Genomic DNA, 16,867 nt, shown 5'->3' with positions numbered 1-16,867 from the left:
TGCCCAGGAGGCTTGCTTCTCTTCTCTCCCCACCCTCTATTATAATGAAGAGATAGAATCAAACATCTACTCCTCTGCTCACTGGCATTGTCAATGTCATGAAGAATTTTCTGTGTCAAGTATTTACACCACCTTCCCTTCTTACTACTAAGAACGCATTAACACTTTTTTAAAGGACTCAGCCATTAAAGTACGTTTTTCCAAACAAATGTTTTCAGTAAGGAGAGATGAAAAACTATAGCATAAATTTCTGGAGTTCTACTTTTAAAGAATCATTAATACACCAAGATTTTTCAAGAGCATTTCAAAATTTTGATTCATAGTTGCTATCTGCTCACTTAGAAAGACTGAGTTAAACAAACATTCTCCTCTTACAAATTAAGTGCTGCAAATATACAGACAGTGCAAAATAATTTGCAAAACTAAATATCACAATTTCTTACTGAAGTAGAAGATCCTTTCAATTATTTAAGTGTATTTTTATATATACACTTTGCATATATATACACATTGTGGTAATGCTACAGTTGCATTTTATGAAAACCTTTAGAAATTTCAAGGTGAACAGTAGGGTTTAAGGGCCAAAGAATTTCAGACTTGTAATAATAGACATATTTTCCTGTAAAACCTTCAGTTATAAGGTATTTTTATAACCAGTTGCAAATAACTAGGAAATCACTACAGTAGAAAACAAACCCATCATTGATTACGTCTTTTTCCAAAAAAATTATTTTTTCTTTCCTGTTTACAGCATCACTCTAATTGTCTCAGCTACATTTCTTGTACACTATTTATCTCTATTATTTTCATCACTTTCTGTTATGATGAAAAGTATAGCTTTTCTCTAGTTACAGATAGCAGAATAATACTTTAATCTGCTCTTTGATTATACTTAAATGTCACATATAGAAGTAAATGATAAAGGAAGTAATAAATTTTGATCTCAGTGTTGTAATTCTTTATCTATTACTCTGGTCAATCATAACACGGAATCAAGAAATCAAGATTTATTTTCTGACAGGAGTCTACCAAAGTTCAGCATTTTGTTTTTACTGTTCACATTTAAGTATGCCACTGAGAAGAAATTTAGAGGTCAGTTTTATTAATAAACTTATCTATTGATATTTCAACATAACTTTTATCCACTAGGATTAACTATTCTTACTTAACAGTTCTGGTGGACTTCCTGTTTATATTTATTTCTACCTAAACATAAGATAGCATATTAAAAAGCAGAGACATTACTTTGCCAACAAAAGTCCATCTATTCAAGGCTATGGTTTTTCCAGTGGTCATGTATGGATGTGAGAGTTGGACTGAAAAAAGCTGAGCACCAAAGAATTGATGCTTTTGAACTGTGGTGTTGGAGAAGACTCTTGACAGTCCCCTTGGACTGCAAGGAGATCCTACCAGTCCATTCTAAAGGAGATCAGTCCTGGGTGTTCTTTGGAAGGACTGATGCTAAAGCTGAAACTCCAATACTTTGGCCACCTCATGTGAAGAGATGACTCATTGGAAGACTCTGATGCTGGGAGGGTTTGGGGGCAGGAGGAGAAGTGGATGACAGAGGATGAGATGGCTGGATGGCATCACTGACTCGATGGACATGAGTTTGAGTGAACTCTGAGAGTTGGTGATGGACAGGGAGGCCTGGCGTGCTGCGATTCATGGGGTCTCAAAAAGTTGGACATGACTGAGCAACTGAACTGAACTGAACTGAAACATAATGTAAGGGCTTCCCTAATAGCTCAGTTGGTAAAGAATCCACCTGCAATACAGGAGACCCTGGTTCGATTCCTAGGTTGGGAAGATTTGCTGGAGAAGGGAAAGGCTACAGACTCTGGTCTGGAGAATGCATTGGACGGTATCGGCAATAGGGTCATAAGAGAGTCGGATACAACTGAGCGACTTTCACTTTCACTTTCAAACATAATGAAACGATCTTTGTAATAGATCATTAGTATTCTATCTCACAGACCAAAAATTATAAAAATGTTTTTAAACTAAAAATGAAGTCAACTATAATCTATTGTGTGCAGATAAAACTTCCTATAATCTTAAATTTTACTGACATTTTGTGTCATAGAATATTAATTTATGGCAATTTCTCTATTAGGGCTTCCTTAATAGCTCAGAAAACAGAAAAGGTCAGTTTTCATTCCAATCCCAAAGAAAGGCAATGCCAAAGAATGCTCGAACTACCACACAATTGCACTCATTTCACATGCTAGTAAAGTAATGCTCAAAATTCTCTAAGCCTGGCTTGAGCAATATGTGAACCGTGAAATTCCGGATGTTCAAGCTGGTTTTAGAAAAGGCAGAGGAACCAGAGATCAAATTGCCAACATCCGCTGGATCACCGAAAAAGCAAGAAAGTGCCAGAAAAACATCTATTTCTGCTTTATTGACTATGCCAAAGCCTTTGACTGTGTAGATCACATTAAACTGTGGAAAATTCTTCAAGAGATGGGAATACCAGACCATCTGATGTGTCTCTTGAGAAACCTGTATGCAGGTCGGGAAGCCACAGTTATAGCTGGACTTGGAACAACAGACTGGTTCCAAATAGGAAAAGGAGTACATCAAGGCTGTATATTGTCACCCTGCTTATTGAACTTATAGGCAGAGTACATCATGAAAAACGTTGGGCTGGAAGAAGCACAAGCTGGAATGAAGATTGCTGGGAGAAATATCAATAACCTCAGATATGCAGATGACACCACCCTTATAGCAGAAAGTAAAGAGGAATGAAAAAGCCTCCTGATGAAAGTGGAAGAGGAGAGTGAAAATGTTGGTTTAAAGCTCAACTTTCAGAAAACGAAGATCATGGCATCTGGTCCCATCACTTCATGGGTAATAGATGGGAAAAGAGTGGAAACAGTGGCAGACTTTATTTTGGGGGTGGGGGGCTCCAAAATCACTGCAGATGGTGATCGCAACCATGAAATTAAAAGATGCTTACTCCTTGGAAGGAAAGTTATGACCAACCTAGACAGCATATTAAAAAACAGACACATTACTGTGCCAACAAAGGTCCATCTAGCCAAGCCTATGTCTTTTCCTGTGGTCATGTATGGATGTGAGACTTGGACTGTGAAGAAAGCTGAGTGCTGAAGAATTGATGCTTTTGAACTGTAGTGTTGGAGAAGACCCTTGAGAGTCCCTTGGACTGCAAGGAGATCCAACCAGTCCATCCTAAAGGAGATCAGTCCTGGGTGTTCATTGGAAGGACTGATGTTGAAGCTGAAACTCCAATACTTTGGCCACCTCATATGAAGAGTTGACTCGTTGGAAAAGAGTCTGATGCTGGGAGGGATTGAGGGCAGGAGGAAAAGGGGACAACAGAGAATGAGATGGCTAGATGGCATCACCGACTTGATGGACATGGGTTTGGGTGAACTCTGGGAGTTGGTGATGATTAGGGAGGCCTGGCGTGCTATGATTCATGGGGTCGCAAAGAGTTGGACACGACTGAGCAACTGAATTGAACTGAACTGATAGTTCAGTTGGTAAAGAATCCGCCTGGAATGCAGAAGATGCTGGTTTGATTCCTGGGTTGGGAAGATCTGCCAGAGAATGTATAGGCTTCTCTATTAAATAACCAACTAAAATAATAATGTATAATTTTTTAAAAAATTCTGTAGTGCTAGACATTTGTGATTAACAATGCTAGACAATAATTTTTGATTAACTTATATACAGGCAGGCCCTGATCAAGGAAGAAACTGTAATTAGCTGCCACATCTCAATCTTTGCTGACAGCAGGAAGCGTTTGTTGGAATGAAAACACAGTCTCACAGTAAGATGTCTGTGTTCTCATAACTAGACCAGCTCAAGGAAATAAGAGAAATACAGACCAAAATTCCACTTGTAACTCAGATACCTTAGTAAATGTTAACTCTATGCTGTTTTTAAAGTGTTAGAATTTTCTTTTTTTTCTTATTAATCGTAAAAGTCTGAAGGTCACTCTGATTCCAATACTTTTATGGAGAAAACAGCTATTAAAATATCCCTTGGGAATGTGTACTTATAACAAAATAATTATCTCACATAAATGAGTGGGGATGTTCTACCATCAGTGAAGTATTACTACATTAACAGCCTCAGCTTTGATAGCAGTCCCTAGAATCACAGTTCTCTTTGTTTCTGTGCATTGTCAACCTATATTATGAATCATTTAGACAAATGAAATGTGTTTCCTAAAATGTAAGATACTAAAAGTAGAACATTAATGATTATGTAAACATTGTACTTTTGCAACACATTTCAGTTTTTTAAAGTGTTCCAGAACTAACAGAAAAAACTTGTTTATTTCTAATTTGAAAGGATTTTTTAAACAAATTAAAAAGTTAAAATACATCACTCAATTTGAAATTATATAAAATCATTAGGACAAATCTCTGCTCAAATTTTAATACATATATTTGCCATCACACCACAAATTCAGGCTGTCTTGGTATATATTCTCTTATATCGCTTGATTACTAAGCTTTGATTAGTAAATGTAAGTTCTGTTAGTCAGGGTTTGAACAAAGGGTATGAAAATGTAATATAATAAGCAAATGGCTTGTAAAACAATTATAATATAGTAGTTATTTTCAACATAAAAATGTGTCTGGAAGTCCCTTGTATATAAGAGTTCAAATTTTAACATAAGGAACATAAAGTATTGTGATGAAACAAAATTGCAATTGAAAAACATTCTTTGGATCTTTTTATATCACAAAACTTGTTTTAATTTTAAAAGAAGCCCAATCCAGAATAAATTGTTTAAATTTCTGGAAAAAAAATCAGGATATAACTTTGACATCATATTCTATAGGGTTACTAAATCTCAACTTGTTATCCTACATCATGACTGTTGAATAAACATACACACACACACACACACACACACAACTCTTCAAGGTGTAAATATGTATTTCTATAAAAGCCCACAAAGGATCCAGTGAAGTGCCACATGCCTATCACTTTAATTCACAACTCTAGGCCTTTATTTTCCATATTAGGAGCATAGTGTCAATGGAAAGCATCAAACGATTAGGTCAGGAAACTAGCGTGATTAGGTCATTTTGCTAGAGATGGTCAGGAAACTTCATTCATCGCTGCAGGAGAATGTAGCATTCAGATAAACCTTGGGGTGCTTTTTCTTGGTAGTGTAGTCATAATATGAATAGAGCCAATAGAAGCTTCTATTTGGGGATGGCCTTTTTCATATTCAATCATGTGCCTTTCCAATACACACACATATGTATATGGATGTGTTCACACAGAATTTACATTGAGCTTAGATATGTGCCTACTGAAATAGCTATTTCTGAATGTTCAGTTCTTTCAGAAGTGCTTTTTACTTGTATATGTATTTAGTATGCATTCATGCAAATTATTTTTAAAGTTTTCTACCTCTATATGGTAAAAAAATAAAATCTGGGTTATAGTCATCCCTAACACATGAAATTAGGCAAGTCATGTAATCTACAATCTTTGTTTTTATTAACTTATTGTTGTTATTTTTAACTTTATTTAAAAACCTTTTTTTTAAAAAAAAACTCTCCCCTTTTACTTCCAGGACTGTTTTAGGCAGCTAGTTTAAAGATTCATATTGCATTTTAACAACTTTTATACCTATGTTAGAAATTTTTATGTAAGTATTCATTTTGTAGTCATTTGTCCCAACTAAGTCGTTATCTTTCAAGGCCATTAAATATGCCACTACTGATAAACTTCTTTTCCAAAATCCAGTAACTAAACATCAGGTAATCACTACTTGGTAAATAAATGAATGCAAAAAACAAACTATTTTGGTATGAAAGATGAGTTAATTTTTTACTTATTTTTTTCTTAATTTTAATGGTTTTTAAATGTATGCCTTTGAATTTAAATATAGAGTTCTAATGTTTTCACTAGGGCCAGGGTTGTAAACCTTAGTTTCCAAAGGATCACCTTTGGAAAGAAAAATATAAAGGGATACTAATTTAATATATTTTTAGATTTTTTTCTTCTTTAATCGTGTATATATTGTTAAAAGATATTAAAACATTTAGAATTATTTTGGACATCACTTATAAGCAGAAGTAAGAAAAGTTGTCCTTCTTCAATGTATAAATGTTTAAGGAAAAAAAGCAGTTGTGCCTAAAAAAATAGATAAATCATCATTGTAAGCATAGATTAATCTAACTTGTTCAGTTGGATGAAATATATATATAATTACACTTGGAAACCTTTTCTTTTTTTAAATAAAAAGGACTATCAAATCGTTATAATTTCACATCAGAAATGTCAAGAACATCATAATAAAATCTCTGAGTTTATCTTTCTTGATTTAATGTAAATGAGTGTTAACTTATTTGTGGTAAACTAGATAGTAAAACTAAACCAAGAGAAAAATATTATTCTCTTTTATTCTGCCTCTTTAAAAATATTTTCAAGATTTGGCACTGGCTATAATATTTGATGGAGTTTATATATTTAATGAAAGAATAACAACCCTATTTAACTTCTATTTACAGTTCCTGTTATGATGCCAGTTCTTTTCATTCTGTCAAAATACGAAACATACCATAACTAGCTTTGGCATATTGAAGGGGAAAATAAAAATTTGGATATAACTGTAGCTTTATGTCATTTTTGAATATTATCAGTGATGAAGGGTCCAGTTGGGGAAAATTAACAAGATTAGACAGTGACAGACAAACAAATGATTGCTTTTATTTTTTTATCATCACCAATCTGTAATTCAGGAAAACAGAATTTTACTTCATTTCAAAAGGTAAATATTCATCCCTAAAATTTTGTGCACAGTGTGGGAGTGGTTCAGTTTTCTAAGAAGACAATACTGCTGGTTACATACATGCACACACACACAGGGCTGCTCATAGACTTCCTCAGAGTGTTGGTCTGTTAACCAGAGGATTATTCAATGTACAAGGAAATGACTGCAAATCAGCTTCCCAGCCTAACTTTTCAGTGTGAAGACTACTACCATATAAAATCAAAAAATGTATCTGTCTAAAATCTATAGAATTGTATTAATTCTTAAATTACATTTGAAAATAGGGGAATGAAGTATATGTTAACTACTAACAAGCTGTTCTCTGTTTCTCTTACTCATCCTGAAGTGGAAAATATCTAAATTTCATATTGATTAGAAACCAACTATCTTTATCACTGGCAAAAAGTAAACTTTAAAGTCTCATTTTTCATCAAAGAAGGGGTGGGGGTTGGGGAATGGGTATTATTATTATTTTTTTTTTACAAAATGTTTATTGGTCTATCTTTAACTATTATTTAAAAGACAATAAATTAACCTCCCCTTAATGACTATATAGAAAATTCAAGATGTAATCATTTTGATATTGATTAGACTTATCAGCAATAAAATAAATCCAGGTTTCTCCCTTTGCTTCAGTCCACATTACATAATCTGTCAAGAATTTTTGTCTTAAAATGAGAGGCAACTCAGTTTGGAGACTTTGAAGTTACATTTTCTTGATTTGAGAGAGCTCTCCAAAATCATATGTGAACTATAACATTAAATAGCAGGGAAAGTAGTTGTTGATTCTAATCCTTCAGAAGTGAGAAAACAAAAGTTTGCTGTTAACCCTTTGCTCACGGAAAATGTGCCAATAGCTTGAGTGGTTAGAAAACTCATTGGGAACCTAAAGGGTAACAGGTTTGAAAAATTTATTTCACATTACAGCGAAGAAAGGAAGATACTGAAAGCAGCTTTCTGATGTGAAAGCCTGATGTCATCAATATGCTATTTTTGCTCTTTGCCAGGTTAACAGAATTTATTGCAGCAATTAATGCAAAACATATGTGCTGAAATACCCACACGAAAAATATAATTGCCCCCAATTTAATTTGCTACCTTTCAAAACTCTTGTTTAGCTACACTTAAATACAGTACAAGTGTTTTTATAAAAGAGGAGATAAATCTTTATAATTTACTTTCTCATCTTAAGTAATTTATAAATTATCTTTTATAAACGGGAAAGTTTCCACAGAAATTGAAGTCTACTTTTTAGGCCAAGTTCCACTTCCACCCATTACTGACCTTTATGACAATTCCAGTAGTCAATCCATGCTTCATTTTTAGAAAAAAAAAAAAAAATCACATTCAAGTTGCAGTGACAATTGCCTCACACTCTCTGTGTATGGAATTCTTGAGAAGAAATTTTCCAGGGTAAGCAGAGTTTGAGTGTCAGGAAAGGAAGACAGAGGAGGAATGTGTGAAGAAAACACATCACAGATCACATCACATCTCCTATTCCTGGGTCCACATCAAATTTTCTTGATTTTCTTAGTGAGTCCCTAACTGTTCCAGATGATCATAATTTATGAGGGTAAACACAGCAGATTCAAAGTACTCTTTGAAGTACTTTCCTGAGAGTACTTATTTAAAAAGTACTTTGAAGTCTAAATTTTCGCTCCAGTACTCTATTTCTAAGTTTTCCCTGCAAGTCCCAAGACAAATCAGTATCCTCAGTAGGATTAAGATTGAGAAACTAGAGCTTTTCCTAAATAGAACGATACCTCTTTAATTTAGAGGTATTTGTGTACAGGAGAAAAATATAAGGTTAAAATCAGAAGACAGACAGGAGAGGGCCTGAATCAGTTTCTACTTTATTATGATGAGTTTATTTAGTTTTCTCAGTTGTAAAATGGGAGACGTCACAATACTTTCTTTAGAGGTGCTTTAAGATTAAATGAGGTTCAGTAAGTACAGAATGATAATGTAAGGGAAAAATCTTTCCAACCAGTGGAACTCTGAGTGTTTTCTGATTAGGGGGCATTACACTGAGGCCATTATTTAGTTTGGGTATGCCCTGGGTTTTCAACAATTCTATCTTTTATGAAAAACACTAAAGTTCTGAAGACCACACAAACTTTAGCGTTATCCCCACTACTAACCTACCTCGACAACACTGCTCCCAGAAACCCATCTGGCCCATTCCGGGCTTACTCCCAAAATCAGAAGAGTGGGAAATCCTGTTATAATTTTTAAAGAGTGTCAATCAAACAGAGGGGCCTTAGGGGAAAACAGATAACTTTTGATTGTGCACGAGGGTGGGGATAGGGTCTGTGAACATACCCCTTAGCGCTGAGGGACCTTAACAGTTTGGCATTAATAAATAGTTTTAAAGAAAACTGGAAAAAAAAAATAAAAGGTTCATTTTCGTCCAGAGACTAAAGGACAGGTCTTTTGAAAAATTCAACAAATAGCGAAGTGGTAGGGAAAGAGAGCAGCAAGCAGGACAGTGGAGGTCTCAGGCTCGTCCCAAGAGAACGGGCCTGGTCTCCCAACTCTGCAGGGAGCGCTGAGAACCCTGGAGAACTGAGTCCTCCTCCTGCACCTGTCACTTGGCAGCCGGGGAACCTAGGGAGGGGACCGCGCCACGTTGAAGAGGCTGACAGCGCTGGGGGGAAGAGGGTTGAGAGTAGGGAGGCGACAGAGACTTCGCGTCAAAGTCTGTGGTTAAACTCAGGACTTGCCCGGCCCGTCCCAGGAGCTACCGCGCTCCCAGGTGAGGGGAGCCCAGGGGGTGAGGTGGGCGCCGCCTCTCCGAGCCGTGGCAGCCCCGCGGCCGCAGGCAGAGGGCGCACGTTTGCCTCTCGTCCGCCCCGCCTCCGCCCGGCGCTCGTTTCCGCGGAACTTGGCGCCCTTGCGCTCGCCCGGCTCCAGTCTTCGCCCCGGGCGCGAGCGCCTGGCGCCCTGCGCCCGCCGGCTGGGAGAAGCCGGCCCCCGCGGGGGCTCCGCGCCTTCCCGCTGTCCGCCGCCCCCGGGGGGCGCGCCTGCTCGCAGCGCTCTGGCCGCGCGCTTTGGCCGCCTGGCGCGGAGATGGCTCGGGCACAAAGAACCCACCGAACCGCGAGAGCTGAACTGGGGGACGTGGCCCCGGAGTCGGGATTTCTGATCCGATCTTGAATCCGACGCGGAGTGAAAAGTAGCGAATTGTTGGGAGACCCCGTTTTCCCGCCGCACCGAAGAGCCTGGTGCCGGCGGCGGAGCGTAATTTGAGGTTAAGATGCCATGGTGGTGGGTGTGGTGGCCTCGAGGGCCTCTGTTCATCTCTCTGTCGCCACACCCCTTTCCCTCCCTGTAAAGCTCTGCTTCGCGCTAAAATTTCTCAGGGCATACCTGGAAATTTAATCAGTACTGCATTTGCAGATGTGGGGGGTGTGATGCGAAGGAAAAGAAGCGCCTTCACTCCTCCTGCGGCCACCCCAGTTCCTGGCAAAGGGTATTCACCACAGTTTGTTTGTACAGTGCTGCCACTTGTTTCCCCCCTCTTTCCTTGCCTATTATTCTGACTTCATCATGTTGGTTTGGATTATGTGGATTTTCACCCTCTGCTTTGACTGGAACAGCAGGACACGGTTTAGAAAATGAAGGGAGGGAGGGGGTTCCCCACTCAGGGCTTCCAGTTTAATAACATCACTCCAAGCTGGAGGCTTTATTTGCTGAACTGGTTTTGATTCCATCCATCCTCCACATGTATTTGCCCAGGCTTCCAAAGAGGGTTTGGCTTACACTTTCAAAACTTTCCTAGATAAAATATTTTCTTCAGGGGAAAAATCAAAATCTGTAAATTTGAGAGGAGAAACAAAAGCACGCAACTCCCCTCACCCCGACCCCTCCCCAGACACACACCCTTTTTTGTGTATGTGCAGATTTTTAGAGATTTAATAAAAACAACAAAACACCGATTAGCCAGATGCTTCAGGCGATATTTTTCTTTTAAGCAAAATATGTATTACTGGTTTTAGAACCTTTGCATTTCTCTACCTCTCTATCTTTTTAATCAACTTTTTATTTTCTTTTCCTCTTGCAAAGGCTTTTTTTCTCTTTGTAATCCACCACTTTTTTTTTTTTTTTTAATTTCACAGAAAGCTGGTAGGAGCCAAACTAAAACTTGTTGACTTTCAGACTTGAGTTTTCCAGGAGAAAAGCTTCTGCCAGATTCTAAGAACTACCTGATTCTAGGGAGCTGGTAACAGACCCAGAGAGTGAAATCCCAGTGTGTACATGTGCCCACACCCTGATTCGCAGAAGTGTCTGCCTAGATTGATTTGTGGCTTGGAATCCTTTGCGTTTTATAAATGTCCAACAATGCTTTTATTTCTAAAGTCATTTCAGAAAAATCAAGGCCTTCAAATTTCTTAGAAATAAATTCTGTACTCTGGTTTTCAGTATACTTGGATGAATAATAAAACGAATGTTTTACACCACCAGTCATCCCTTTATTTGAAAAATCTGTGGAAAGCTACTTGTGCAATTGGTAAAAGCCTTGCTCTGACCCTCCCTGGTGATAAAATCCAGATCTCTGAAAACAGAATAAAAAAGGGGACACCTGCATCTGTTTTTCTAAATCTTTTATCAAACAGGAATTAAAATAATTAGGTTTATTAAAAATTTTAAAGACATGTGCATTAAAAAGTAAAATTGAGGATCTTGACAGAAAATGATTTGTAAAACTTAGTGTTCTTCCAAGAAATACATATTCGCCTTCCATCTAGTATTTATGCCAAACAAAATCATTGGAAAATGACTAAAATCAAAGGTAAGCCACATCACAGATTTCTCAGTAAGTAAATGTCTGTAAGAACTTATCGAGTTTTGATGATTTGTGGAAAGTTTTATTAATATTTTCTTGAAGATTTTATGACTTGGAAAATGTAACTCTCAAGAACAGTTCTTGCTGTTTCCATTTGTGTTGAAGTGAGTAAATCAAATATACTGTGGAAATATGTTTTGCCTTTAAAAATCCTTTGCATATGTAACTGATTATTTGATATTTAAAAATTACATATATTTTATTTCAGAAAAAGTCCAGAGTTTCAGAAACAATTTTAATATTAAGGGTCTTCATGAAGAGAGTTATTTTGAAAAACTATCAAAAGTGAAGGACTCTTAAAGAACATACCAAAATTTGAATATTAAAATATGGATAATATATGGACATAATAAAGAATCTTATTAAATCTTTAAGGACAATAAGTGTTTTACAAGTCAAGGTGAAACTACTGTATTGTTCATACAAGCAAAAAGTAAACCAAAATTAAACTTAAGCAATAAAAGTCTTCACATGAAACTCTCTGAACTGACTACACAGTGTAAAAAATACATTTATGTTCTGATTGTGCACAACATTTTGTTTAAAATGTTTATGTTTATTTTAAGTTCTTTTCATTGTAGCTTCCAGTTACTAGCATTGCATGGGAAAGGCAACTTTATATAAAATGCCACCATCATCTCACATGGGATAATGGTGTTTTATTATTTGTAGTTTCTGTTTTTGGTTCTAGTTGCTTCTGAGTTATAAACCTATTCAATTGACTTTATATCTTGAAATGGGCAAAAAAATGATATTAACTAGGTCATCAATAAAAAAGTATAAAATTGAAACTGTTGATAGTTACAATGAAGCTGGTTTGTATCTGTAAGTCTATTGTTATTGCCAGAACATTTACTATTTAAGAGTTTTTAATTGCTTGTTTATGACAAGGGCAAGAATGGTGTGATATATAAGGGTGAGGAGAATGGAGCATCAAAGTGGACATTTCCCCACTTGAATTATTATTATCAATATTAGTCTTTAGGAAGATATAGATTCAGAATGAATTAATTTCATGATAGATTTTGAGAGGTTACAAGAAGTTTCTTTCCAGCACAATCAAAATATTATCGTAGCAATTCAGGTTGTCAGTAAAAGCTTAAACAAATTTGCTGATAATCCTGTTAATGACCTAGGTCAAGTGTTAACTGTTGTGGGTTATAAAATAGTGAAATTAAGGTTTCTCCTACCTCCAGGCAAATAGCATGGTTATAACTGTTAGGGGGAAGTAGGGGCAAGCTATTAGGTGAGCTATTAAGTTACAAAAATGTATAATGCATTCAATTATTTAGTCTAGAATGATAAAATGCCATTAAAAGCAAATGTAAGCCCTCTTCTTAAAACTATAAAGATGATATGATAGCTTAGTTTTCTATAAATATTTCAGTCAATGTATTATTGTTTGAGGATAAGTGTTTATACATGAAAATGATGTCAGTTCATAATAATTTTTAAAAAGGGAAAAATATATTATTTAAATGTATATTGTCTCCACTATTTGCCTAATATTCAAAGGGAAACATACAGTGTTCATCTCTAAGTTTTACTTTTAAGCTTTAAGCAATCACATAGTGTCTTCAGTAGTTAGGTGACTTATGTCCAGTGAAATACACTTCATACAAACAGTATCCCAACACTCCAATAAAAGTCTCCCAAAATAAGTAGTATATAAATATGCAGATTGAATTTTATTGACTTTTATTTTGAAAACTGATTTTCAATGTAAAGAGCTCTATAGGTGAAAGGTAATCTAACTTATAAACACTGTTAGATAGTAAAATGTGTTATGTACTGAAAAGTGTATTATGTACTAAAGAATAAGCAGTGAATTATGCCTCAGAAGCCTTCAAATGTAGAAAAGTGACTAAAGAAATTACTTTATCCATTGTTAAAAGATATTGAACTAGTAATAGTCAATTCTTTATATCAAGCTTTAACCTTTTCATAAAGTTATTTTTATTTATCATTATCATCATCCATCTGATAGGAAGGAACAAGGAGCAAATATACAAACTTCTTTAACAACACTAAGTATAACAATCCCATGTATGCATAGAGGTCAATTCTTGATTTAAGTGATCATCAAAATTATATATAATTATCAAGGAGACCAGTCATAGAAAGTATCATCTTGAATCATCTTCTTGATAGCATATTAGAAAGTTATCTGTAACTGGATTTAGAAAAGGAAAGCTCATATTAAACTTTTTTCTAAGCTTTTTTCCTCTTATCATGGACTAATGGCATTTCACAATTGATATTTGGTTATCAAATCTCAAGTATTAAGAAAAAGTCACACAATGGCATATTTCCTAGCAATTAGCTCAATGGCTTGGATCTTGTTCTCTTAGAGTTCTTTCATGACTAACTTCATAATAGATTGCAGAATAAATTCTAGTAAATTTCACTAGTAAGTTTTCTGTAGTATGGAAATATAATTTGAGCATAGTATTTTAAATGCAACCTAATATTTTGTATTTCAGTTTTCAACATTAATATCAGAAAGCTGTATTAATGAGATTCTTTCTATCATTATTCCTTCTACCCAACATATGAATTTTCAGAAGCATTGCTTTTTAGTCAAATGACATTGTTAGAAAATTGCATGAAAATCTTAGAGCATACTTGGATTTTTCACTTTTCATGTTGCTCAAATCTACAACTAAGTCCCAAGCTATTGTATTCAATATTCATATTTAAAATCTTACTCAAATATTATCCAAGTTAAATAATTCATTTTAAATTTTATTTCAAACCTTTCCTTCATGACCTCAGAAGAGAGAGACACTACCATAGCACATGACCTGTAAAGAATAATCCCATAAACAATGTATAGATAAACTTTTGCCCAAGCAAATTAAATGTAATCATGTCAGTTTTCTGAGTGTATTTACCTTTATATAGTCATACTGTTAATCTGTATATGCCTGTATAATAATATGCACTATATACCCAAATATACACAAAGTGTGGCTTAAAAGCAACTTGCACTTGATAATTCTTGCTTCATTAAATTAATACTCATGAATTTTATATAAATATCAATGAGTTTAAACGGCCCTTTTTTCCTTTTGCAATTTACTGAAAGGTTATGTTTTGCACAAAAAAAATAATGACTCTCAGCTATATCCCTGTGCATTATTAATTCACTAAAATCCATTATCTAAATAGTTTATAAATATTCCATCTGGAGAAATACAATTTATCATAGCAATATGGGAATAATATTACTGTTTGTCTAGCTATTACCAATACTTTAATATTTTCAAAGGAACAAAAAGTATAAACACTAATTTGAAATTACTGATACATTACTCATTATACAAATAACTACCCTTGCCTTTCATTCATAAAAAAATAATTGCCCATTACTTTCAAATAAACAATTTAATTTGTAAAAAAATATTCACTTGAAGGTAAGATAATTTCTTGATCCTTCTAGGTTAGAATTTTTAATTTCCCTATAAAAAAGACAAAAAAATTAATGAAATCTGCCAAGTTGATAAAAGCAGTCACTAAGGAAAGAATGAAATTAAAACTGCTCTATTAGCACTGAAAGTAGGTCACCAAATATGAGAGGCAGTTTTCATATTTAATTAAAAAGTTGCTAAATATTCTTGAGTTTTTGTTTTTTCTAAAAATGATATATACAATATACAGTGGCAATGTCTTGCCAATATATTTTTAGTGAGTGACACAATACATAACGTAGCATTTGCACATCAATTGCTCAGTTTTGCTGAATTGCAAAATAAATTACTAAAGGTTACTGTTATAACTTCAAAATGATTAAGAGGAAATAGAAATTATAGGTGTTGCTTGAAAGCAATCAATTATTCAGAAAAGTTTGTCTTAAGAGTTAGCAATCGTATTCACAAATCATTAGGAATAGATCACAAAAGGTATACAGGGAAAAGGCAATGTGTCTATTAAGCATGCAATCTTATAGTAAACATTATTGTCTTTAACATTAGGTTTGCACTTTAATTCATTGAAAAGGAATGAATGCCCATTAGGAGGTAAATAAATAACCCAACATTAAGGAAATACCATTTGCTGCATAGGGACATTCCTCCTCAATTTGCTGTTCAGTTATTTACTACACCTACCCAGGAGATTTTCACTATTCATTAAATATAATCTCCTATTCGCATAAGCCCTTAAACAAAGAAAATCCAGTCTAACCTTATTGTAATTCCTACAAATATTACTTATGTTAATGTGGCATATGCTGCTCATTAGAACCTGTTCCATAGAGCAAACCACCGCCTGGCGGGATACACATCCCTTCAATACAGCAGTTACAACATAAATACACACACACGCACACACAGCAGCGCTTCAACAAACTCCGATTTCCCTTTAGCCCATTCATAAATGCCATGATCCTAAGTAGGAACAACCTGTCATTACCTTTAAACATACTAAAGAATCTAGAGAGGAGGGCAGAATATTCTTTTAAACTTCTCAGAGTACCACTACATGGTCACAATTAGGAAATAAAATACTACCATGGCTATTTGTCAATTAACATACTGGGTTGTAAAACTGGAGGATTTTTTCTTTCTGTTTAAAACGGGCAAACAAGGTAATTGCTTGAATTGGTATCAGATTCAAAACACATTTTACATCTAGGCAATCCAAAATTATCTCTAAAAGTGCTTTAGAAGACAGCCGAAAATAAAAGCACCTTTAGTTTACTCTGAGAGCAAAGTGCTTTATTCAGAGGCACCTCGGCGACCTGAAACCGCTACGGTGAAAACGTGCCTGGAAAAGCGTTAGCCCCTCGGGGCAGGGCTGTGCGCGTCGCGGTACCTGGCTTACCTTCATTGGAAGGTTGGAGAGTCAGTTCCCCGAAGCACTCGAGAGCAGAGCAGCTGAGAAGAAGGAGGATGGAGAGGTGACAATCCATGTTGCTGGTGCAGAGGGCAGTGAGAGGAGCATATCTCCATGAAGCATGCCACTGATGTGAGGGGGAGCGCTCTGATTGCTGGAGAAGTTACCATGCTCCGCTCGCAGGCTGATGTCAAGTTTGACACTGGAGATAAGGAGGAGTCTGGCTGCCTTTCCGCGAACCTCGCTCAGAGACTTCCCTGGGTCCTAGTGCCGTCGGAAGCGAGCGCTGAAGAAGGACAGGACCACGCGCGGGGGCCCTGCAGACAGCTCTGAAGCACCGGGCTGCGGAGGAAGGGGTTGGGGGATGGCGGCATCACCGAAGACGCAGGAAACCCAGAAGTTATGATGGTGCG

At 35.9% G+C, this 16,867-nt stretch overlaps 1 protein-coding gene across 1 annotated transcript in view; it reads right to left on the bottom strand.

Moving 5' to 3' along the window:
• Positions 1–16,560, bottom strand: part of EPHA3 (EPH receptor A3) — a 404,569-nt gene extending 388,009 nt beyond the window's left edge. Inside the window, exon 1 of the mRNA XM_068987994.1 lies at positions 16,443–16,560. Within this exon, the coding sequence (XP_068844095.1) occupies positions 16,443–16,530 (88 nt within the window). The 5' untranslated portion in view covers positions 16,531–16,560. The remainder of the gene's footprint in view (positions 1–16,442) is intronic.
• Between the last annotated feature and the right edge of the window lie 307 nt (positions 16,561–16,867).

Source organism: Capricornis sumatraensis, chromosome 1 (genome assembly GCF_032405125.1).
Source record: "Capricornis sumatraensis isolate serow.1 chromosome 1, serow.2, whole genome shotgun sequence".
NCBI lineage: Eukaryota > Metazoa > Chordata > Mammalia > Artiodactyla > Bovidae > Capricornis > Capricornis sumatraensis.
Note: the sequence above shows the minus strand (reverse complement) of the source record. Positions and strands in the feature narration are given on the sequence as shown.